Source organism: Labrus bergylta, chromosome 4 (genome assembly GCF_963930695.1).
Source record: "Labrus bergylta chromosome 4, fLabBer1.1, whole genome shotgun sequence".
In the NCBI taxonomy this organism is placed as follows: Eukaryota; Metazoa; Chordata; class Actinopteri; order Labriformes; family Labridae; genus Labrus; species Labrus bergylta.
This window is the reverse complement of record NC_089198.1, coordinates 29149158-29173590: the sequence shown is the minus strand read 5'-3', so window position 1 is coordinate 29173590 and position 24433 is coordinate 29149158. Positions and strand designations below refer to the sequence as shown.

Below are 24433 nucleotides of genomic sequence, written 5' to 3'. Positions count from 1 at the left end.
CTATAGAGAACAGTTGATAATCGGTAATGATAATTGTTGCTAATATATCAACTGATGAAATTCATACAGTTTTATTTTTGAAAGGGAAAATTAATTGCTCAATTGATGTGATCTGTTTAGGGTCCCTTGGGCAAATTTAATTGTAGATATCGCAATGCTCCCTATGGAGCCACAGTTCCTCCCACTCTTTGAGCTGTATTTACACAGCTGAGTTATGATGGAAGATTCCTCAAACTCTCCAGATCACTACACACATCATTATAACTGTTTGAATACAATGCAACCCAACTCCACGTTTGTAATTTTGACACATGGCGTGTCATCTATAGCTATGGGATTGCCTAAAAAAACGAGGTTTGAATTGTAATAAAGAGGTTTATAAGTCTACAAAAAAAACCATCAACATTATTAGTAACCACACAGTAAACCTATGGGGACGCGAAGGGGGCTGTACAAGTAGGTAGTCCAGTTTTATATTAAGCACTATTTTCAGAGAAGGTAAAATAAATACACCATCATGTGTATGACAGTGACAGTGGCAGAGAGAAGGGCCCTGAACAGAATGCTCTCCATCATGGACAACACCCACCACCCTCTGCACAGCACCTTCAGCAGGCAGAGGAGTGTGTTCAGTGGCAGACTGCTGTCACAATCCCGTTCCACAGACAGACTTAAGAACTCTTTTGTCCCCCTGGCCGTACGTCTGTACAACACCTCACGGTTATGGCAGGGGGAAAGCACACACTTGGACTAAATCTTTCTTTTTCCACTTCCCATCTGCACAGCTGTCCCAAGAGTCAGCCTCTAGTTGGACACTTTAATGATCACCTCAATTACTTAAATAGCACCTTTAATTTAATGTTTGCACTGCCTGTTATTTAATGTATGTTTTTGATAACTCTGCACTATTTGCTTTTTAAAACATTGCTGTACATATATAAACAGCACAACTTCAGAAGGTCAACACTTTTTATTTTTTTATATTCAGGTCTAATAATTGCTTGAAATTAAACATGTATTCTTTATCCCTGCACGGGTTATGTACATTTCTTGTATAAATCTATTTTTAATTGCACAGTTTAAGTTTGATTCATATAGGGCAGGGGTGGGCAACTGACATGTGGCCCTCGTCAACCCTCAATGTGGCCCTCAGGTCAATTTTTACATATCAAAACATGAAGAAAACGTGACCAAATCTGCCATGAAATCATGAAAACCAGAAATATTTCCATAATAATATTTGATCACTGGTATATGTTGAGTTAAATTTGAGACATAATTGACTGTTATCGTTTTTGCATCCTACAATTTGGCCCCCTGGCAGTGTGAATTAAATGAATGTGGCCCCTTGCTGTGACCAAAGTGTGCCCATCCCTGATCTAGGGGTATTCTTTAAATCTTTTTTCGGGTTAACAAATGTTTCATGTCATGTACGTGTTTGTAACCTGCTACTGGATGCTTTGAATTTCCCTCGGGATCAATAAAGTATCTATCTATCTATCTATCTATCTATGTAAACCACATTGGACCACCACCTATGCCTTGTCATATTTTCCACCAGGACTGAGAAAGTGACGTATCAAGTCAAAGCTAAGGACTTGAGCAATAACTTCCCTGTCTGTAATTGCTCTTATCATCCTGGTTAACAGTTGTGCAGGTCCACTGGCCTCATAGTTGCTGCAGACAGTCAGAGACAGTGCAACAAAACAACCGGAACCCACGTCCCGTCCGCTCTGTCGCCGCTCGTCCCCGATCAGTTTAAGGGGCGTGTGCGCGCTCCCGAGTCACCAGGAAATATGGCGGCGCTCATGACGACCAGTCAGGTAACAAACTCTCAGCTCAGAATAACTCTTATATTTGAACACTAGTGACTATAGAGTGACGATGACAGTCATTTTATGTTCTAACCCTATCTATAGCCCTATAAGCAGTTATGAAAACTGCTCAGTTGAGCCGTATTATGTTATTTTCGCTGACAGCAAAGTCAACATTGTTAGCTAGGTGAAGTGAGGATAGCAGACCTACTAAACGTTTTCATAGACGAAGGAAGATATTATTTCTAATGAATAGGTACTTATACTAATGAAAGTAAACAATTTTCTTACTGTGTATTATGTATGTGACACTGTTGTTCTTACATTTCTTCCCTGTCTGCGTATCTAGCTCTCAGGTGGATACCCAGCCTATGACAGCTACTACAGGAAGGTAAGCTCTGAGTTAATGCTCTGATTTCCTATTCACATTGTCATTTAGCTGAGTCAAATATATGATGTTAGATCCGTGACTTTGACACGGATTTGTCTGCTGTATCCATTCAGTATTATGTTCTTTGATTCTCTGCAGCTCGATCCAGGAAACACAGGGAAAATATCAGCCGGCGATGCAGCTCAGTTCCTTAAGAAGTCAGGGTTGTCAGACAGTACATTGGGAAAGGTGGGACATTTACTCATGTAAACACACAACTCACTAATGTGTTTAACAGCTGAACTCTTTTTCACATGTTTTTTTTCTTTTTTTTAGATTTGGGATTTGGCCGATTCAGAAAGAAGAGGCTATTTGGATAAGAGGGTAACAGATTGTCTCTGGAGACTGTGGTTTTTCCGATGCTGCTGATGTTTGCATTAAATACAGGATTTGCCTTGCTCTCTTCCTCTTTTTTTTTTTAGGGTTTCTTCATAGCTCTGAGACTAGTGGCGTCAGCACAGGGTGGAAATGACATCAGCCTTCACAACCTCAACCAAAACCTAGCTGTACCCAAATTTGTAAGTGATGGGATGACATTCCTGACAATTGCAAAATCCAGTGATGTGATATGGAACAAACAGGGTGTGGAAAAACGTCACCCCTCACTGTGTTTAATCACCTCTCTGTTACGTTTATCTTTCTGCAGATAGACACAAACAGTCCTTTATTAAGTGTTTCGACCGCTGCACCTGACTCTCAGTGGGCCATTAGGGTGAGCTGATACAGGTTTTTTTTTTTTTTTTTTAGAATATCCTTGCATGTTTTAGAATCCAGCGTTTGATCTAAACTTGTGTTTTGTTTCTTTTCTTTTCCAGCCTGAGGAAAAAGGGAAGTTTGAGGGCATTTTTGAGAGTCTATCACCTGTAAATGGACTCCTGCCGGGTGACAAAGTCAGGCCCATTTTGCTAAACTCCAAGCTACCTCTGGATGTGTTGGGAAAGGTGATATTTCTTGTTAGATTTATATAAATAACATAAAGGCAAATCCAAAGCAGTTTAAGTTCTTTATATTTTGTAAATTCTTTTGTAGATTTGGGATCTAAGTGATTTTGACAAAGATGGACTGTTGGACAAAGAAGAGTTTACAGTGGTGAGAATATGACATCTTTTGTTCACTTGAAGTTCAGCTCTTACTCCTAAAAGCAAAATAAAATGAGTAATAACCACAATATCATATGCTAATAAATGATCTAATGTCCCATATTCTAGGCTATGCATCTTGTGTATCGTGCCATGGAGAAGGAGCCTATCCCAACATCCTTACCAACTAACCTCATCCCCCCATCTAAAAGAAAGAAGACTGCAGGAGCACTTCCAGGTGCTGTGGCTGTTCTACCTGCTCTGTCTGGGCTGATGGCTGGCCCTGCTCCTCTTAAAGATTCCCTGCGAAGCACTCCTCCTCTGGGCAGCAGTGCCCTCCATAGCAACAATACTGTCAACCTGTCACCAAAACACTCCTTTAAATCCAGCACACCGGTACGTTGCCTTTCCTCTGTTTCTCTTGAAGTGTTGACAGAGGCACGTAAAAGATATAATATTATTAATCACTAAGAATGTTTAACCCAAACATACATATTTTGTGGAATATACATCACTTCACCAATCTTACCTGGCTGATCTAGCCCCATAAAGATATTTCTACGGTAGCATTCGGATATGTACCTGTGTGAAACACTTCACACAGAACGTAAAATTAGAAGGAAATGCCTGGGGTGATTGAAAATGTGCAATCACATAGTTTGTCTTGCAAAGCACCCTTTGGCTCCATATTTGTGAATACGTCTCAGTAGTGCCTGCAGCAAAATGATCAGAGCATCACAGCTGAGCAGATAGTTTAGAAGTTGTTGAAGTTATTTTAAAGAAAGCAAGTTTCCGAGAACCTTTCACAGAAATTTGGATGCACAAAAAACACAGAGAGTCATTTCCATTCAAACTAATAAGTCACTGCATCGGCTGGTATTTTAATACACTGTCTTTTTTATTAAATAAGTATTGGTATTAAAAATATAAAAAATGTTATCGTCTTCATAATTGCATAATAATAACAAAAATAATCAAAATTCAGAAGGAATCTAGTTTAAAAAATGTTGTGAAAAATAATTTTCTACATATAATTAATTACATCACAGGTCTAATGTCCTGCTACATTTCAGTTGTAGTTCCAGCTGCCTCCCTGTATTAATTAAAAAAGGCGTGCATGCTTGATAAACGTGCTGTGCCACTTTGTGTAGATTGTGTGTAGACTGGCTTCATAAAAATGCTCCATCTGAACTTGGCTTGTTGTTAAGTATTTGCATGTGAACATGCGAATACTTAACAACAAAATAAATGTTTTCCATACTCCTCCCTCTGCCTTTAAAGAAACCCGCATTACATGTATTGATTCTTCCTGCCTCTGTGATGATGGGTGGACTTGTTTTTCCACATTGTTTTGTGCATTGTGCACAGCCCAGTCTGTTTCTCTTAACCTCCTTATGGCTGCAGGGATTTTTCATCCGTGACTCTTGGAGGAACAGGTTTCCTAGAGAGGTTAGAGAAGAAAAACTCTGTAACACTGTACCATGATCACCTGCTGGGCTGATGAGCCATTGCTGTAATTTTAATTTTGTGTGCCAGTTCTCATTCCTCAATTTCTCAACATTTCTCCTAAATTACGTTTTTATATTACCTATCTAAAAAAGTTAGGACCAGCCATAAGGGGATTTGTTTAAATGAAATGTTCTTGTTTGTGTATTTTGTTTTTTTTGTAGGAGCTTCAAATTAAACTCAGATTTGACATCATTTTTTAAAAATGTTATTTAAATGGGCATTATAGGTCATTGACAAATCCTCATGCAGGAATCTAAATACATTCACTAATGAAGAGATGTCGGGGTGAGAAGCTGCACATGAAAGAGCAGTTTTGGTGCTCGATGCCTCGCTCAAGGGCCTCTCAACAGTGCTCGGAAGAGAGCTGGCTCCTCTCCAGCAACCAAATCGATTTTCATGCTTTGTCACACCGGGACTTGAACCGGTGACCCTTAAGTTCCCAGCCCAAGTCCCAAAGGACTGAGTGTATGCCAAGTTATATGATGGTACTTGTTGGTGGTATTAAGGTCGTACAAATTTTCTCTAGTTTTGAGTTTTTAAAAATGATACAATCTGTTTTGTTTCAGTGATCAGAGGCATCAAAAAGTTCCAGGCTTTTGGTCTTTAAAAACAAGGACATTATTAAATATTGAGTGCAAGTAACGATGTCATTAAGATTTGTATTAGTATTGTATCAAAGTTAAAAATTCTGGTATAGTGAGTGACAACTCTTGTTGATCTAGTTACTATACTATGTAGTTACTATGTTTAACCAGATGTTGTGTCCTTTTGCTTAAAACCGTGTGAATGTTGTGTTTTGTTCATTCTAGCCTGTTGTGAACTGGGTGGTACCGCTGGCCGACAGGGAAAGATACGATGAGATCTTTAAGAAAACTGACTCTGATAATGATGGCCTGGTTACTGGGACTGAGGTGATTGAGATCTTCATGCTGTCCACTCTCTCGCAGACCATGCTGGCACAGATATGGTGAGACCAACACTTCTACAGCGCTCTTTTTACATATTAATAAAACAACCAATACAAATGAACTGCACATTTGTTTGTTTATTTAACAGGGTCACACATGCAATAAACATTACTTCATATTTAAAATACAAAGTAGACGCCATGCATACAGGTTTCTAGCTCTGGCTCATTTGCAACCCCTCTCCCTGACTAGACTTTTAGGATTATAACAGAAGCATTCGACATGAAATTAGCCCTACACCTTCAAATAACACAAAGAAATTGCGAAACATGTGCACCAATTTAACATTGCATAATCTGCTTTTGCATTTTCACAACAAAATCAGCCACACCTGCTGTATGCATTGATATTCTCACCAGCTTTAACACTAGCTCCATCTAGTGGACAATCCATGCTTTTTTTTTCAGAACTCTTTTTCACACATTCTCTCCTGAAAATGTCCCTCACAATGTGAGACTTTTCCTGTCGGAAAGAGGAAGGTCAAGACATGACTTAAAAAGGATGCTGCAGAAGTCACAGTGCAATGTTTCCAAGATTTCCAAGATAGCAGACAAAGCAACAGATCCTGATTCTATCGGACAGTTTTTTCCTTCAATCTTTATTTATTTAGCTCCAATTCATAACAAATGTTATCTCAAGTAACTTTACAAAAGAGCAGGTCTTAACCTCATGCTTTATCATACAAATGAGTGGAAATACATGAGTAGAGCATGGAGCAGCTACATTATCACACATGAAGAACACTGGTTCTGTACCAGTGGCAGGATATAAACGTCATCACCCCCAGCGGGCCGCAGTGACTGAATAAAGTAGTCGTGAATTTTTGTTCACACATGCATCCTCTCCTCTCTCTGCAGGGGACTTGCTGACACTAAACAGACGGGCAAGCTGAACCGGGAGCAGTTCTCCCTGGCCATGTATCTGATCCAGCAAAAGGCCACTAAAGGTGTAGACCCTCCCTCCAGCCTAACCCCTGACATGATTCCCCCCTCAGAGAGGCCTGCAGCTTCAGCAGCGGGTCAAGTGAGTCCTGAAACATAAACTTTACCTGTCATTAGCCTCATTTATTGAAATTCTTACTATTTTCTAAAGACGACACATTTTCCATTGCATATGTACCTCAGGAACCTGTTGTCCTGCCGCTTTATACATTCTGGATGCTGAGATCTGCTTTCTGACTTTTCAGCATTGCCTTGCAAAATGTTGTCTTGCTTCTGCTTTTCTGAGCTTTCTTCCCCCCTTTCAAACAGAGCTATGTGGGGTTTATGCCAGCTGTGAGACCTGACCTTGCCTCACTCACTCATATGCGCAGAGTGAGTAAAAGACCGCTTTGTCACAAGGTGGCACTGTTGTCCTGTCATATTCTCTGTTTCAGTCTGACGCTTAAAGTGTATCTAGAAACAGTTTCCTTTTTTGTATCCATTTTTGTATTAATCTTCCCCAAAAGTGTTGCACATTTCTGTTCTGCAATGTAGTTTACATTTTGTATATATATGTATGTGTATGTATATATTGATTTGGATTAGAATTAATTTTCTGTTCTAAACCTTAAATGTGCTAAAGGCAGACACTGCCACCTGCTGTTTCATTAATGGTATGACAATAGAACCTCTTTCCAGAATTCCATGATTTACTTTATTATTAAGTTATAATGCACATAAAGCAACACTTACTTTAGCGGCCGATAATGAATATAGAATATTTACAGAAGGTGTAATGCTGTTCTTCTCCAGCCAAACAGTGATTACAAAGTCTGCCATCTTTAACAGAACATTTAAAGATGTGTCCTTTTTAAACCAGCGTAGTATCAGAGATTATAAAAGCAGGTTTTAGATTTTTAAATGTTTTTTTTTTTATTTCCAGTTGTTAATTTAGTTTGTTGGTTCATCAAATATCAGGCTGCAGCTTTTCATTCTGTTAGAAAGAAAAGTTACTTTTTGGTAAACTGTCAGTTCAAATAAACAAACAAACAAAGGCAGGAAAAAGTCAAATCAGAAGAGACCAGAAAGTCTTTGTGTGTAAACACTGGGTTGTCAAAATTGTCGGTACTTTGATACTTTTCCTCGCCATGTGTTTTTAAACATTAAAAAGATCTCTGTTATAATATCATAGATAGACTTGAAAAGTATGAAAGCTTAAAAAAAAACGTCAGATTTTCAGTCGTATTTTAAACCCAAAGCTGCCACAAGTGAAAGAGAGAGCAGCGGCTGTTCATTCAAATTCTCCGGTCAGTTTGATTAGATAAGAAGTTTTTAAACTGCAAGAATACGTTATCCCGTTGACAATGTATTTATGCAATTCAGAGAATGTAAAGGAGTTTTCTTGTGATTTATGGTTACTAAAAACAGGAAATACCTAACATTGGTTGCCCAGGATTTCTATTTTTGTTGCCTTCTTGTTGAAACAGGTATTGTAAGGTTTTTACTCATATCATATCAAAGTTTGAAATTCTGGTATCATTACACAACCCAAGTACACACATAGGGATGTCAAAGAATAAAGAAAATCAATGAAGCAAGAGCTTAAAAGAAATATAGTAATGCTAACTCTTTTAATTACTATTAGAGAGATTATTTCAAACATAAAGTTCTTGTTTTCCTTTTTTAAGGTTGGAGAAGAAACCTTTCAGGTCTTTCCCTCTTAATCTTGTAATGTAGCATACAGTACGGCTGATCAGTGCAGGAATGATTTCATTTCTTGTAAAGGGAAGATGGTTTTGGAACGTTTTTATTCATCAACGTTTTAATTTGTTGTGCAACGATATTTTAGTCCCATTTCAATCTATAAGAATCAAATGAATCTGTCTAGTTTGTATGTATTTGTCATTGTTCATGTGTTGTCTGGAAATGTTGCGTCCTCCCTGTTGGAGGTGTTTTTGCCCCCTTTCCTGCATCTTGTGTTTTACTTCCTTACCTCTAGTACCATTCATTTCCCCTTTGCTCTCTTGCTCCCTTTTTTCTCTCTTTCCCTCCTTCTCACCTCTGTTTGGCATCTTGTTTCCCTCTCCTGTCTTTCTTTATTCTCTCTTATTGTCTCTGTCCTCGAGTTACTTGATTCATCTTATTTTCTTACCCCACTCTCCTCTTCTCTCCCCCCCTTCGCTCTCGTCCGTCTTTGTCTCTCGCCTCAGGACAGCAACAGCTCCACAGGGTCTGCTGAGCTGACAGGCTTCAAAGAGCTGGATGACCTCAGCCAGGAAATAGCTCAGCTGCAGAGGTGAGCCCCTGAACTCTGAGTAGCAGGAGGACAGCTTTGTTTCTCTTCCTCCCCTTGAGACGGAGGAGGGAAGGTTACAGAGAAAGGATGTGCAGGATCAAAGTTCCTTAAAACTATGAGATATATTTCTGCTGAATAAGGTGAACATTTACTTAACAGGGTGCTCTTATCACACTTTTTATCCTTAAAGGTATTGAGGATATTTTACAAGGAAGTGCCTGGAGAACTGATAATTGGCAATGCTTCAAGGCTGTATATTGTCCGAAGGGTCATGGAAAGAATACGGATCAATTGTTGCAACAGATGCCACATCTTTAACTGCTTCCTAATGTTTATTCTTTTGGAAATCCCTCCATCTCCATGTTACGCCAAAAGCAGTATAAGACAACCATGAATCTTTTTCGTTTTTGCCCACGCATGCTCAAGTTTCCACATCAGGACAGTTTACGTCAAGTAAAGTGACCATAAAGTGGAGATTCGCTTTTTTTGCAATTTACTAATGTGTTTGCCACTTGTGGCATTGTTTTCTGGGGAATCCCATCAGTCTGTTTTTTCAAGCATGTAAAAAATCCTGATGCTATTTCAGAAAGTTTGGTCTCAATCTCAACATGAGCCTTGTTAGGAGGAAGTAGTAAGATATTATTTATCTTTGCTTTTTCACTTTGTTGTTTACCCACAGAGAGAAATTCATTTTGGAGCAAGAGATCCGGGAAAAGGAGGACACCATGAGACAACAAAACAGTGAAGTTCAGGTAAGGCTTACCAGCTCACAGTGCCTAAATATAAATCAACTCCTCCCTGATTCCCAGCCAAATGAGACAATATTTTTAGGTACGTTGGCTTCAGAGTTAATCAGTAGATAAAAGACGCTTTGCTTTGCTGCACCATAGAAACGCCTGTGCATGTGTGTTTGACCTTCAGGACATGCAGAGTGGCCTGGACAGGGAGAGCAGCAGCCTGCAGGACCTGGAGTCACAGAAACAGGATGCCCAGGAGCGTCTGGAGGAGATGGACCAGCAACGCTCCAAGCTGGAGGGGATGCTCAATGACGTCAAGCAGAAGTGCCAGGAAGAGTCCCAGCTGGTTCGAGACTTGTCACATTTAAGACATGCATATATGTTAAAACAAAAAAGGAAATCAGCTGTTAAGCATTTAGTATTTTGCCTCGTGTGACATGGTAGTACTGCAAAATGGTGCCACCTTTTATTCATTAAGCAGATCATGCTTTGGTATTTTTAGAAAGTGATATCAGATATTAACCAGATTTTAATCAAATAAAGCGCAGTAAAGCTTAATTAGTATTCTAAGAAAATATTGACCTTTTATTAAAACCTTTACGTGTTTAATGTTTGGTCTCTTTTGATGCAAATTAGAGAAAAAGCATAACTTAAGTAAGTGTAATGACGAACACAGTATAAGTGTTATGCTAACCATTGTATTTTTCTGGCATCTTCAGAAGAAACTTAAATATGGTGGTTTTGGTGAGGTCTTGTGCTGTATTCTGAAAAGTAGCAATGACTAAAAATGTTCAGCTACTTTAATTAAAAGAGACTCCCATCTAATGAACATTTCTCTTAATTTCACCGTCCAGATCTCGTCACTGCACAGCCAAATCCACTCTCAAGAGACGGATCTCCGGAGTCAGGAGGATGAACTGAGCCGCACTAAGATGGACCTGAGCAGGCTGCAGGAGGAGGAGGCCCAGCTGGAGCAGAGCCTGCTGACTGGTCGAGTGCAGCTGGACAGCATCATCAAGTCCCTCAAAACCACTCAGGAAGAGATCAACCAGGTCAGTCACCACAGGTGGATGTTGTGTGGAATCTCAGTGGTGAACTTACAGGGATTTTTAAATTGATATATAGGAAGCTCTGGTTATCCAATAAGAATACAGACCTCTCTGTGGAGGTAGAGCTGTTTGTTTCACGTTTACTTCCACTTTGTCTAAAGCTGCTTTCACATTATGAATAAGCACTCATGAAAATGTCCACAACATTTCAGGACAGCCTGCCCCTGAATTTTTCAAGGTGAGTTTATTCATAGAGCCCCGTTAATACATAAAGCAATTTATAGCATTTTGCAGAGTTAAAAACAGAACATTTGTAACATTAGTTATTCACACCTGTCCCTCTCAGTGTGACATTTTCCCTAGTGGACAAGAGTGTGGGGAGTGTGGGGGTTTATAGAGGCAGGATGTGACGCTGCAGCAGCAATGTGTACAATATATGTAAAGTCTGATGATATAATATCAGTGTTTGCCTTTAAACCAATGCTACGGGTTATTGAATGTAACCGCAGTATCAACTAAAAAGCTGAGGAGAACAAACTGTGAGCAGAAAGAGTAGGAAGCTGCTTTATTACATGCTCTATGATTGCACCGGTCGCTCTCTGGTCACGTGTTATAAACATCATCACCCCCCCGCTCCCCCACATCACACATCTCTGACTTTCCCCTGCTGCTCACCCCGACTTCACAATGACATTTTAAAAAAGGGCTGACTGGAAAAGTCTAGATGAATAATTTGATGGTTTTCATTCACACATGTAGCTCACACAGAAAATGTAGAGACATTTTCAGGACTTTTGTGCATTTGTGAAATGTATTTATCATGCTCTGGAGCACACTGATTTGAATCAAACTGATTTGAATCGCACTGAAGTGAAACCGTCACATCTCAGTGGTTAAGTTCAATTTATTTGATCAACTTAACCACTAACATCAAATGACATAATTAGCCAATTTTTAACCCATGACTAACTTCTAAGAAAGCAAATCTATATTTATGTCCGGGAGTGTAAACTCAGCATTTTCTATCTGAAAATGTTGCCTGAGATTATTATGGCTTACTCACCTGCGCCTGGTTTTATAGTTCTCCGGTGTTAACAGCTTTGAAAAATAGTAGACAAGTGACAATAGAGGAGATCATGTTTAAGTATTTTATGGAATCAAATATCGATTTAGCAATCTGTGTATCTAGGCCCGCAGCAAGCTGTCCCTGATCCAGGACAGCCAAAAGGAGATGACCAAGACCATCGAGCAATACAACGGCGCTTTGAGCGACATAAACGGTGGAAATGTCAGCAACCTGCCCGACTTAAGTGAAGGGTTCGCTGAGAGGCAGAACGGAGGTTTCAGAAGTGTGGTGAGAGCATGAATACTCTATATCCTTTTTTTACCTCTCCAGAATTTTGACTAAAAGCAAGAAACTTTTCTTCCCAATAATCCTGGTTCAGATTTTGATTCCTAACCAATAAATAGAAAAAAGGAGAAACAGCTAAAATATTTGAAATCCATCAAGCTGCATGTTTCAGTCACATTGTCCTAATTTTAAGAATTCTTTTAAGTTTTAAGTTTTTTTCATAAAGCAGAATTATTACGACCTGATGCCCATGAAACCTTATTTGATTGCCTAGTTTCATAGTCTTAGTTAGTAATATATTTTTCTGCATGTTAGAATGGAAAAGGACCTCATGGCACACATTAACATATTTTTATTTATTTCATGATGAAACTTTATTTTCTTACTGTGATGAAACATGCTTAGTGATGCCTTGTGAATGAAAAGCTTTGTGACACTTTGAACACTGGACTGATTTATTGTCTTTCTGCATCCATTTATCAGGATGACTCTTTTAAGTCAAAGTTAGCCATGTTCAACAACAGCAGCAGCGCTAAGCAGCCTCCAGTAGACCCCTTCCAGACAGAGGACCCCTTCAAGGCCGACCCCTTTAAAGGTCAGAAAGCTGTGTTTTTATTCTCCACTTCCTTTCTTTCTATAATCATCTGCACTACGTTTGAGCTCCTGTCATGAAGCATTTCCATTGAATACTGAACATGTACCTACGTTGAAGTTGTTTTGTTAGAAAAGGAAATAATCGCTGTGTTCAGACCGTGGGAAAACAAGAATACAGCTCTGATCATTTATATTTAAAGTCTGACGATGATTTAGTGTGTGCCTAACCCATGAAATGACTCTATGACACTTTTGTTTCCTTTTCTAGATCCGTTCGGAGATCCTTTCAAAGAAAGCGATCCCTTCAAAGGCACCTCATCCGATGATTTTTTTAAGAGTACAGACAAGTCAAACGTATTTGGATCCTCTGAAGCATTTGGTAGAAAACCGACGCCGCCAGCAAAGGTATCCAGCACCCTCACTTAGCTGATGTTTGTTTGTTGGAGTGATTATCACTTTTCTTTCTCATGTTATATTATCGAGGAACAATCAATACAAAGGGTCAGAATGGTTCTTTCTACTCTTATGTTTGATGGCTTGCTGTGGTTTCTGTGTGCTGAGAGAGACGAGCTCTGAAGTGTCCTAACTATTACAGACAACGGCACAAAGAGGTTTTTTTTTTGTGTGGTTTTGCTGACATGGTGAATGAATAACTTCCCTTCTGTATTTTTCTTACTTTGTTTCCTCTCAGCCAAGTGCCTTCAGCAGCAGTGACGCTTTCACATCAAACAGCCCCAAACCAAAGGACTCAGGTATGATGCTTGGTCGTATGTATCCTATAACGCCTGTCAATAGAGAGTGGACTTTCTCATTTAAATGTCTAAGTGTGAGCTGAGGTAGTATTAGTTTGTGGAAAAAAAACCTTTAGCTGATTTGGACCTCTTCATTATGCAGTTTAATTTTTTTCAACTTTCTGTTCATATTTACATACAATGTCTCCACATAAAAACGGAACATAAAGCAAAATGTGATTTATTTGGTATATAGGGTATTTATTCTCTCTTATTTGAATAGACCTAGTGTGGAGGGCTGGTGGGTTGTCATGATACCAGATTTTTAAACTTCTATAAAGAAAAATCAAACGATACCTGTTTCCATCTCACTGCAACAAAAATACAATACCGAGGCGCCTAATGTACCTATTAATGGGTATAAGTTATTGTTTTTGAGAACCACAATTGCAGCAAATCTCCTGCTAAGGCTCAAATACCGAAACGTTGTCAACAAATCTGTGCAATTTAAACATTGCTCTCTCGCTTTCTCTCGCTCTCGCTCTCGCTCTCTCTCTTTCTCTTTCTCTCTTGCTCTCGCTCTTTCTCTCTCTCTCGCTCTTTCTCTCTCTCTCGCGCTCGCTCTTTCTCTCTCGCTCTCTCTCTCTTTCTCTCTCTCTCTCTCTCATGGCAGCTTTTAGTTAAAAATATGACTCAAGATCTGAAAATTTTTAAAGCTTCAGTACTTTTCAGTACTAACGATTAAAATAACGGAGATTGAGTTACTTGTTGCTGAAAGGATTGAAGCCACAATCCTTTTGACAATATTGTGTCAAAGGGTTAATATGTCGCGCTATCACACTGGAGCTCACTGTAAGTCGACATCTTGCTCTATGACTTGAAAGTGCGAATGCATCTTAAAAGATGGATAACTAATAAAGTGACTAACAGCGATGACTGGATGAACATTATTCATTGTATGTGATTTCAGAGGAAGACAAAATGCATCCCTGTACCAAAAAAAGTGCAGATTTTCCTTGTAGATTTCCCAGAAGGTGGTTCTATTAGTGGACATGTGAATGTTTAAGAATAACGCTCTAGTTGTGAACCACATCTCAAAGAGCCATTCTTTGCCATTCTAGGTGACGTTTTAGATTTAGGTTTTATTTTTTTGGGGGGGTGCATCGGGGGCAAACAATTTTTACTCACTGCGGCTTCATTTTTTCCTGTGCTTTCAGGCTATTTTTAGTCGAGTACCTACGCATTTAACTACTGGCCAACTAAAAATACTCCCCCTACCCTGGAAAAACAGGAGGCCTGCAGGAGCCAAACATAACAAACGTTGTGACTGTTGGTCCTGCTGTACTAGAATACAGTGCCACTCCTTTAACCAGTTCTCTGCTTGCTGCTTCTGTCCTTTCTTTCTATCTGCTGCTGTTGAAATGCTCTGCCTCATTCAGTTACGGAAGTTGTTTTAAGTTAGTGGCTACTTCTGGTCACTGCTCTGCCATGCTACACACCTTCAGAGGAACACAGAGGCTGCTGTAGACCTGAGCTGAGTTACTGTGCGTAAAAAGAAAAACACTACGTACTTCACATGAATGGACTCTCTTGTGATTGCACACTCACAACAAACATATTCTATTACAATGTTTTGTTTTTCCACTGTAACCATCTGCAGTTAGCACAATTTATTTTTCATTAAGCGGCATACCAACTGAGCTTCAAAACAACCCCGGCACAGTTCTGGTTAGCAGTACGCCAACTGACGCCTTTAATTAGCTGATCAGATGCATACGTCAGGTCAAACAAAACCTCTGCTTTCCAGGTTTTTGCGAAATGTCACGGAAAATTTAACGGTCATGCCACATTCCCCCTCCCTAAAAATAGCAAGCAGACCTTTTTTCAGAGGAAGCAAGATGCAGAGATGGTTTTATTATTTTAAATGTGTGGTTTAGGACTGAACTTTATTATAGTTTCTGGCTTTTTCTATAAACACATTCAAATGTTCCTGATGTGTTTCAATGTTGGCTTGTCACAGATGTGTTCGGGACAACAGACCCCTTTGGAAGCAACTCCTTTGGAAGTAAGGGGGGCGGATTTGCTGACTTCAGTCAGATGTCAAAGGTACGCTCTGGAGAGTCTTGGAGTTCTGAATCAGTTCCACCATAAAGCATAATTTTCCACTTAAGCTGTAGAAAGCCATGTTGTTATTTTAACTCTCATCATGAGTAATTTCTTACTTTTCTGCCAGTTTATCACCTTTATGAAAACAACATCTCTGGTATGAAGCCAAAGGCTTCAGCTTTTGGCTCATATTTCTGTTGGAGTCATCATTTTGTGCGATAAGTGAAGGATTTTTTTTTCTTCTTGTCCTCTCCCTTGTGTGTGAACAGAAGTCAGACAACCCTGTTCTCCCATCAAAGAAAAATGTGCCTAATCGGCCCGCACCTCCCTATGGTAAGCCCTGATTTTATATACATGTGTGTGAGTGTGTGTGTGCTTGAACATGACTGAGCATGCAGCTTAACTTGACATTAATTGTTCAGTTGTGTTTCTGTTTAGCATGTTATGTTGATTTAGTCCATGGGGAAATCGATACTGTTCACCATGCCAACATAGTCACTTCTTTGTTACACACATTTTTATTTTGCCATGTGCCAATTTTAAACATGTAATCTGTCGTTTCATGTTATTGCAGTCATTGTCCTACAAAAAAGCTGTTTTATGCTCTGGCGGTATGCAGAAAAAAAAGTACTTCCCTGTTTCGATGTGAGGGAGAAACTGAAAATGTATTCTTCTGAAGTTGTAAACAGGAAAGCAGTTGGTAGAGGTGAGGTAGTACTGTGGGTTTAAGAAGTGATGCACCCTGTCTAGTGTCACTGAGCTCGAATGTAGTTAGTGCAGTTATAGGTTAAACTTGAGATGGAGAACACCTCCTCTCTGCCTTTGGCTGCATTAAGCCTCATGTTCGTCTTGTTTTTATTTGTGAGTGTTGGTGCTCACAAAGTCAACCACTACCCACAGGCCATGCCCAGCACGTGCCCTTCCACTGTGACCTTGCACTTAACTGTAGGCAGGAACCGCAGCGTGAGAAAGTTGTCGTTCCTCTTTGCTTTACCACACAGAGAAGGGGGTGAGATAAGTAGCACTAGTAGACCAGCTGGCTGGCTGCAGAGATGTGCATCACGTGATAAGTGAATTTGAATTGAATTTTATTTATTTTAATAGGGACAATGCAATTTAAAATAATTTCAATACAAAGCATGAAACCTATGTGCTGCATAAAGAGTATATAAATATTGCTAATTTCCAACTCGTGTCCCCAGTTGAGCCTTCGTGTAAACAAAAGTGAGAAGCTCTCTTTGAAATTCATTGGCTACGCTGAAGGACTGCATCAGAGGGACAATTGCAGTTATTTTGGTCTCGTTAGGAACCATATAGCCATTCACTTACACAGAACTTTAAAGGCACATGTAATTACTAACAATATTAAAATATACAGTCACTACCCTTTGTTTTCTTAGAAGCCCTTCGATTCACGGATGCAGCCGATGTGTCAGTGCACACATTTTTTTTATGCATGAATAATTCTGAAAACATTATTATACAAATATAATACAAAGCTTGCTGTATTCAAGGGTGTGTCTGTCTTTTCCAATTCTATACATTTCCAGAAAGCCACACTTTGCATGTTAAGCTTCAATGCTTCAGTGAGCCTTACTCCAAAAATGTGGTCAACACCTTTTTTTTTTTCTTTCTTTTTTTAAATCAATATGGCTTTCCCCTGGGTGACTGCTGTGCAAAGCATCAGTGTGAAGCTGCTGGCTTCCTGTTAAAATTTGGCATCACAATATTACACACCAGCCTTTTAAAGTGTGACCTTAGTTTCCCAAGGGTTCTCTGTTGTTGACGTATGAAGTAGGGTTTTGACAATACCAGAATTGTAAAGTCAGATATGATACGAGTTCAATTCCAACAATTACAATACCACTGCAGCAAAAATAGAAGGCTTGCGCACCCAACATTTGGTACTTTCCCGTTTTTGGTTACCAAAAAATGCAGGCAAACGCACACTGTCTAAACTGCACAAATACCATGGCAAGGTTTCAGTACCAGAACCATGCCAACACATTTGTGCAATTCGGACCGTGCTCTCTCTTTTGCTCGAGGCTGCCTTTGTTTAATAATTTGACTAAAACGCTGTGTCATTTTTATAGTTTTGTTACTTTTCGATACTATCATTCTTTAAATATCAAAGAATGAACTGTTATAAAACAGGTGCTATCAAAAAGTAGCCTAATACGGAACATTTGGACAACCTTAGTCTGAAATGTGTTATCTTGCATGGATTTATTTAAACATCTTCCTCTCCAGTAGGTATGCTCAGTTTGACCGCATCAGAGGCGTCCCTGAGCGTTGGCTCCACAGCAGACAGTACAGGCTCGTTTGTTACAACTCACTCGAGTAATGCATCCAAAGACTGTCCTGTGGGTTTTGCAGATTTTGCATCTGTAAGTGTAGTCTTACGGTTTCCTGTTGGTATATTTGTCTGCATGAGCCGCTGATCTTACGATCTGACTCTTCAGACTGAAACGCTTAAGGCTCCGAGGTGACAGGTGTCACTTGGCCTCTCTCTGTTAACGACGTCGCGCTTACTGGCTGTCCACTAACAACTGGCAGAACATCATAAGAGCTTTTTAAAGGCTTGGTGAAGAAGGATATTAAATGTTTACATGACTGACTTTGACAGCCCCCGATGTCTGTTGAGTCGACTGTCTTGGTAGAGGGGCTCTTGCATGCTTGCTGTTATCTCAGGATTTAGAAACTCTTAACCAGCGACAGCGAGTCAGTGAACTTGTCTGGTCAGGAATGCACTGGAGGAGCATATTTCAAGTCTTGGAAGTACAAGCTAAAGGCTTATTTGCTGTCAAAGCATGATATGCCTCGAAGCAGAGCGCCATTGAGTAAATCTTCCTCTTTGTCCCACATCTTCCGCTTCTTTGCCTTCGTGTGCATCCTGAGTTTGGAGAGATGATGCATGGCAGCTTTTTGTGTCTGGTTTGTATCATTTAACATGACATGCATCAATGTTATCCCTCATGCCAGCATGAGAGTTGTGAAAGGAATTTGTGGGTTCTCTTTTATATCGAGCTCTGTATTGTAATTTTTTTTTTTTCTGCCAGGATCTGACTATGACGAGGTAAGTCTGTACATGGGTGTGGTGGTCAGTCCTCTGCATGTGAAAAAAACCTGTCCGCACTGCGTGAGCCGAGTGTGCTGATTCATAAGCATGATTTTATCACATTTATATCCTCAGTTACAGTGATTCACGTGCTGAATGATTATGGGTAATGTGTGAGCAGCAGTAGTTTGTGAAGCTTGTAGCGTTGCTTTTTCTGCTTTTCTTTGACTTCCAGGCAAAATCCAAACATCTAAATTATCGCATTCATTATTTCTTAATTTAAAGCTGTGTGCTGCTATTTAAGTCCAATCATTTCAGTTATGTTTGATGTGTATTTTGATCCTCTGCGCAAGTAGAGAAACTCAATTTAAAATTTGCATCCAATGTTACTTTTACATACATCCAATGACGCTGCTCTATTTGTGTTGATATTTCAGCCTCTATCTCTGGTTTTGCTTCCACGTCTAATGTGAGTTTCTCTGTTCCAGTTTGGAAATGAGAGCCAGCAGCTGGAATGGGCCAAGCGGGAGAGTGAGCGTGTGGAGCAGGAGAGGCTGAGGAGGCTGCGTCTCCAGGAGCAGCAGGACCTGGAGCTGGCCATGGCTCTCAGCAGGGCCGACATGCCCAGCTCCTGACCAGGCAACCCCACCCTCCACCCCCCCCCACCCCACCCCCCCCCCACCCCCCCCACCCCCACAACAAGTCTGTTGTGTAAGAAGTACTTGTAAAGGAAATGTATAAACTGTTTTATATAACCTTTAGTTTTTCCAGAAAAACTCCATTGAAAGTCAAACTATACAGGCTTACTATTTAATTTAGCCTTTTATTGCCTAGTTTCAAATGTTTAGTTTTAAGGCGCTCCGTTATGTACTGTAAATACGGTTAGATGATGGTTTTATGTTCACGCTTTGGGAAAAGCCTGATTTGTCTTTTTAATGCAAACCTGTCTTTAAAGGAGCAGAGCTTTGTAATCAGATCATCAGTGGTAAGATTTAGTATTTTAAGTCTAATGTGTTACACGTGTTTTTAGCCATCTGTGCCGGCTTCATCAACTTTTTAAGGCCTTAAAGTGATAAATATTAGAGCATAATCAAACCCTCAGCTTGGATACATTTATGTAAGAAAACAATGTTTTTGGGAACCCTGATTAGTATTTTAGCCTTTACATATATTTAGCTGAATGGAGTTTTTGCCTTGTTCAGTAATACAGATGCTAGTGATAATCATTGAAGTCTTCCTTTCCTCTGAACAAAGTTCATCCCACCTGCAGCGCTGTCTCACCGTCCCTCTCTGATGTCAACAGCTTGTGTCCGTCAGGCTGTTTTTCATTGGTTGCCTTGTTGTAACGCCCAACGACAACTTGCACTCCCATACAACTAACGCCTCTATAAAATGGAATTAAGTGTAAACTTGTGTTGTTTATACTGGTGCTGTTACACATAACTGTCCCTTACTTCTTCACACTACCACAGTGACGTCTGCTTCCGACTTTTTGCCAATCTTTTCTGGCCCCTCAAATCAACCAGTGGATCTCTTTTTCCCTGATGGATTTTTTTTTTCTGTTCAGTTTTGTCTTATGATCCAGTTGGAGGACATTTCTTGAAATGCCTTAAAATGTTGTATCTTTGTAACTAAGAAACACTAATCAGGTTTATTTGGCACATAATGTTCACACTTGTATATTCCAGAGCTTACTGGATATGTACAAAGTGACAGCGCCTTATTTATCATCATATTGGCATTGTATCATTTTAATATTGCACAGTATGTATGTGATTCTTTAAAAAACAAAACTCAGAGGTTTGACACGCTCAGATCTGTTATAACTTTCAATTGAATAAAAGTGATCTTTGAAATCCTTTATAATAAGGTAAGTCTTATTTTAAAAGAAAGCAGTTCAACAACAGTAGACAGATGCGTGCCAGGGATCAACACTGTTCCTCAAGTCATCAAATAGATGACCTCATGGAACAGTAGTGATACATACATTTGCAAACATTGCATGTAAGAAGGAAAGAATTTAGTCAACCTTTTTTTTTTTTTTTAATGGTTTCAGCCTGAAACTTCCCCCAAATGTAAAGTAAAGAGTTATAGAAATCTAATGTTTACATCTTGAATTTTTATTAATATTGGAACAAAAAAAGTGAAATGAAAGTTAAACATTTGCATCAACCACTGCACATATTTTTACCTAGTGTGTACTTCCTCTTTTTTAATAATAGGACGATAAATTCTAGCAAATTGTTGACACTCAGCACTTACTTCAAGATATGAGATAACTAAACTATGGGACACAGCGTCCACACCCATAATGCAACAGAAAGGAGAGCGATATGTCAATCACCAGCCAAGTACTTAAAGAAAATGTTGAATATTTATCTTTTTTTAAAGGCCATCTGGCTTTGATACACAGACTCGCTATAGGCTTTGATGCGGGGGGAAACAAATGCTCAGTGACACCACGCAGACATAATATGCACGGACTGAGATACTTTGAAACTGCAGAGCAGAGTGACTCTGTGTAATTGTAGTATTAAGGCCCTTTGATGTCCTACTATAATTTCTACCCATCAGAAAGGGAGTCTAAGGGCTCCCTGATGAGGGCTTGCAGTGCCCCTCTGTCCAGACGGCTCCTGGCTCACTCTGTAATTATGGAAATGGAGTGTTTGTATTTATAGGCTAAGCCCACAAGCGGCTGCCCTTCTCTGTCGTGCAGCTGCAAGACATCACAGTGGAAATCAAGTGTCCATGTTTTGAATTAGAGTGGGTATATGATGGCAACATGTATGGCCTATTTAGTGTGACTGATCTGATGGTGTACAGGTCTGCTGCTCCTACTTACACTGGTTATAAACACAGTGTGGAACCTGTTGTCGGTGAGTGGGTGGATGTGGTTCATTGAACGAAAGGTGTGAACAAGATGTGTCGGCAGTGACTAAGAATGCATGAAAGGAAAAGAGTCCCCCAGTCAAAAAGCTCAATTTCATTGTTTTTAATATTTACAATAAATACATTTGACAGTATAAAATCCATGTACATTTTTTTTAATATAAATTTAAGTGAAAAATAATGCACAGGACATCAAGCCCTGATAGTGAACAGAGGGGGCTGGATCTGAGAGTTTCACAAACGAGGAGACAAAATCAACTCCAAAGAGTGGGAAACAGGAAAAGTTCAGGCCATTCAGACATTGAGGCAGTTTAAATAAAACATTGTCTTTGCACATGTTAGACAACTGTATGTGCACCTCACTCCTGTCAACAAGAACATGTTCTGTTTTTGTGGCCACGTCGTTTGGTCGTGAAGAGTTTTACAGTAGCAGTCATAGAAAGGCACTTTTGTGTCAAACACAGCATTCCAGTTCTGTCAAAGAAGAGTAGTATGTACAGGGCCAGCCCCTTCCTGGTCTGCCTGCTCTAAAGCAAACAAAGCTTTTCTAAAGCTTTCATACAACCAAAGTAGTACCAGCTACGTTATTAGAACATAATAACACTAAAACTTTCAATTCAATATTATATAAAAAAAGACTTTGGTCAGGTGTACAACAATTTAAATAAAAAATACATCAGTTAATTACAATAAAAATAACACAATCCCCCCCCCCCATTGACCCCAAGTTCTTATGTGGGCTTCTTCACATGTGTCTCTTCATGTGGAGAGCGAGGTGGTCAGACCTGGAGAAGGCGCGTTCACACAGGTGGCACTGGAAGGGCCTGTGACCTGTGTGTTTGCGGAAATGACGAGTCAGCTCATCTGAGCGGGCAAATTTCCATCCACAGCCTTCCCAGCTGCAGTGGTATGGCTTCTCACCTGCGCGGACAAATAATTAAGAGATTATTAGTCTTTGTTTAAAGGAATACATTGATTAGAGCTAAACCGATCTGTGCGTAATTACGCACTACAATCATCTTGTTAATCACAAAAGATATGTGCTCGAACTTACCGGTATGAGTTCTGAGATGAGCCTTCAGGTGGGAGCTCTTTGTGTAAGTTTTCCCGCAGCCAGCGAATGTGCAGGTGTGCGTGGCAGTGCGCTTCCGCGGCCAGGTGCGTCGCCCTCTCTTGGGTTTGGATTCCATCAGGTCGAGGGGAGAAGAAGGCGGTGTGAGCATCACCCTCTGCGCGCCTGGCTGCATGCTGAGACCTTCATCGTACATGCCAAAGGCAGCGTGTTGAGCATGATAAGGCATCTGCATCTGCGGGGCCTGAGGGTGGTGTGGGAAAGCCGCCGGTGTGTGATACTTCTGGGAGAAGTTCATGGGTTGGCACAGCTGTGCCTGGCAGTCTGAAGCTCCCTGGTCATTGGGGCTGAGAGGCGGGGTCATGTTGCTTGCTGCCCGCGGGGAGATGGCAACCCGGGGCTGCTCGAAGGACATCATGCACGAAACGTTCCCTTCTTGCTTGATTTTGCTGCAGCTTTGGGGCACCATGCCCATAACGGGGCCGTAACCGTCCATGGGGGGCTCGACTTTGATGTTCTGCCGGGGGAAAGGCACCGTGTTGACGTAAAATCTCCCCTGGACGCAAGGGTTGCGCGTAATGCCATAGTTGTTGGGTCCCTCTGAGCGGAGCAGCTCTGTCATGAGGCTGGCGCCGTACGGGGGCGGCGGGGAGCGGTGGTCCTCTGCTTGGTAGGATGGCATCGAGTGTCCCGTCGTGTACATGCTAGGGTCAACTGTGCCAGCAAAGTCCGCCGCGCTGTCTGAGCCAGTTGTGTTGGCGAGAATAAAATCCAGATCCAAGTAATTACTCAGATCCTCGTCGTCCTTTTTGCTGTGATTGTCCAAGTTGTGTACCATTTCAAGCATGGAGCAGCTGCTGGAGACAAGTTTGTCCATCTCTCCCTTCCACCTCTGAAAGAACGAAAAGATTGTTGTTAGACATGATGAGTCAAATGTTGCTTTGAAGAAAAAGTTTTAGGACAGATGCAGGTGACTTTACGTGGACTGATTATTTCGCCTCAGAATTAGTTTTGTAGCTTACAAATGTGTTTTTTCTTCTTCTTACACTAAAGCAAATGAGCAGTTGAAATATCTTGACAAGCTATTGAAATCCCCTCCCAATCAAAAGCGCTGAAATAAAATGACAAAACAATCGCATTTAAACATAAAACAAGGTGATAGGCTTACGTTTTCCCAGGTTCTCTCTCTTTGGTTTGTGAATGTGGAAAAGGACGGCAGCATCACTCCGGATAAGGCCATCGTTGGGTGAAATAATAATAATAAGTTGTCTCTCGTCAAAGGGTCTGTGCGCCTATCTCACTCTCCACAGCTGCGCTCAGAAGACATGAACAAGTCTCTAAGTGGTAGGAGGTCCTTCAACCCTTATAACTGTCTAAGCTCGCTGCGACCGTCCAATTGTGAGAGCTCAGGAAACAACGTAAAGTTTGGTAATTTTAGCTCTTTATAAAGCGCCTGGTGCAGGCAGTGCTGCTCAGTTCTCTGTATGACAGGCAGTGCAGCGCAGCGGAGCCTATAAAGTGCAGGACCTCCCCCATGTGATGACGCAGACACCAACAGACACGCCTACCAACATTTGAGTTGGAAAAAAGTTGCTGGCAAATTACAAACACACGGACAATATAGCAACCATAGATACTTACGTAACATGCTCAAAAGAACAAGCGTAATGACAGAAACTGCTGCAGGCAAAGCCACAAGAAACTACTTAATATGAGAGGCTGTCAGTGCTTCAGTTGATCAGATGAGATATGACTGTTTAATGAACAGTAATACAAAATATAACGAGAGTTGTGGAGAAAAAGCCTGAAAGGAGAGACAAAGGAATAAGA

At 40.4% G+C, this 24433-nt stretch overlaps 2 protein-coding genes across 7 annotated transcripts; one reads left to right on the top strand and one right to left on the bottom strand.

Annotated features, from left to right (window-relative positions):
- Positions 1-1729: 1729 nt before the first annotated feature.
- Positions 1730-20511, top strand: LOC110006065 (epidermal growth factor receptor substrate 15-like 1). 6 transcript variants are annotated; one of them, XR_010666366.1, is made up of 24 exons: positions 1730-1823; positions 2164-2205; positions 2344-2433; positions 2521-2568; positions 2667-2762; positions 2891-2956; positions 3060-3185; positions 3274-3333; positions 3453-3719; positions 5642-5799; positions 6658-6823; positions 7051-7113; positions 8931-9016; positions 9696-9768; positions 9938-10099; positions 10608-10805; positions 11992-12156; positions 12637-12748; positions 13016-13152; positions 13439-13499; positions 15499-15584; positions 15854-15917; positions 17835-18660; positions 19131-19262. XR_010666366.1 is itself a non-coding variant. In XM_020661419.3 (24 exons), exons 1-24 carry the CDS (start codon positions 1797-1799, stop codon positions 19275-19277), a joined length of 2517 nt encoding a protein of 838 aa, XP_020517075.2. In that variant the 5' UTR covers positions 1730-1796; the 3' UTR covers positions 19278-20511. The 6 variants fall into 6 exon arrangements, 5 of the variants coding, with proteins under 5 accessions (XP_020517075.2, XP_065810397.1, XP_065810395.1 ...); XM_020661419.3 differs by having other exon boundaries at positions 18644-18660; positions 19131-20511; XM_065954325.1 differs by having other exon boundaries at positions 17838-17971; positions 19131-20511.
- A 1108-nt stretch (positions 20512-21619) lies between these two features.
- Positions 21620-24096, bottom strand: klf2b (Kruppel like factor 2b). Its single transcript, XM_020661246.3, has 3 exons — positions 23772-24096; positions 22586-23495; positions 21620-22452 (listed from the first exon to the last, which is right to left on the bottom strand). Exons 1-3 carry the CDS (start codon positions 23841-23843, stop codon positions 22277-22279), a joined length of 1158 nt encoding a protein of 385 aa, XP_020516902.1. The 5' UTR covers positions 23844-24096; the 3' UTR covers positions 21620-22276.
- Between the last annotated feature and the right edge of the window lie 337 nt (positions 24097-24433).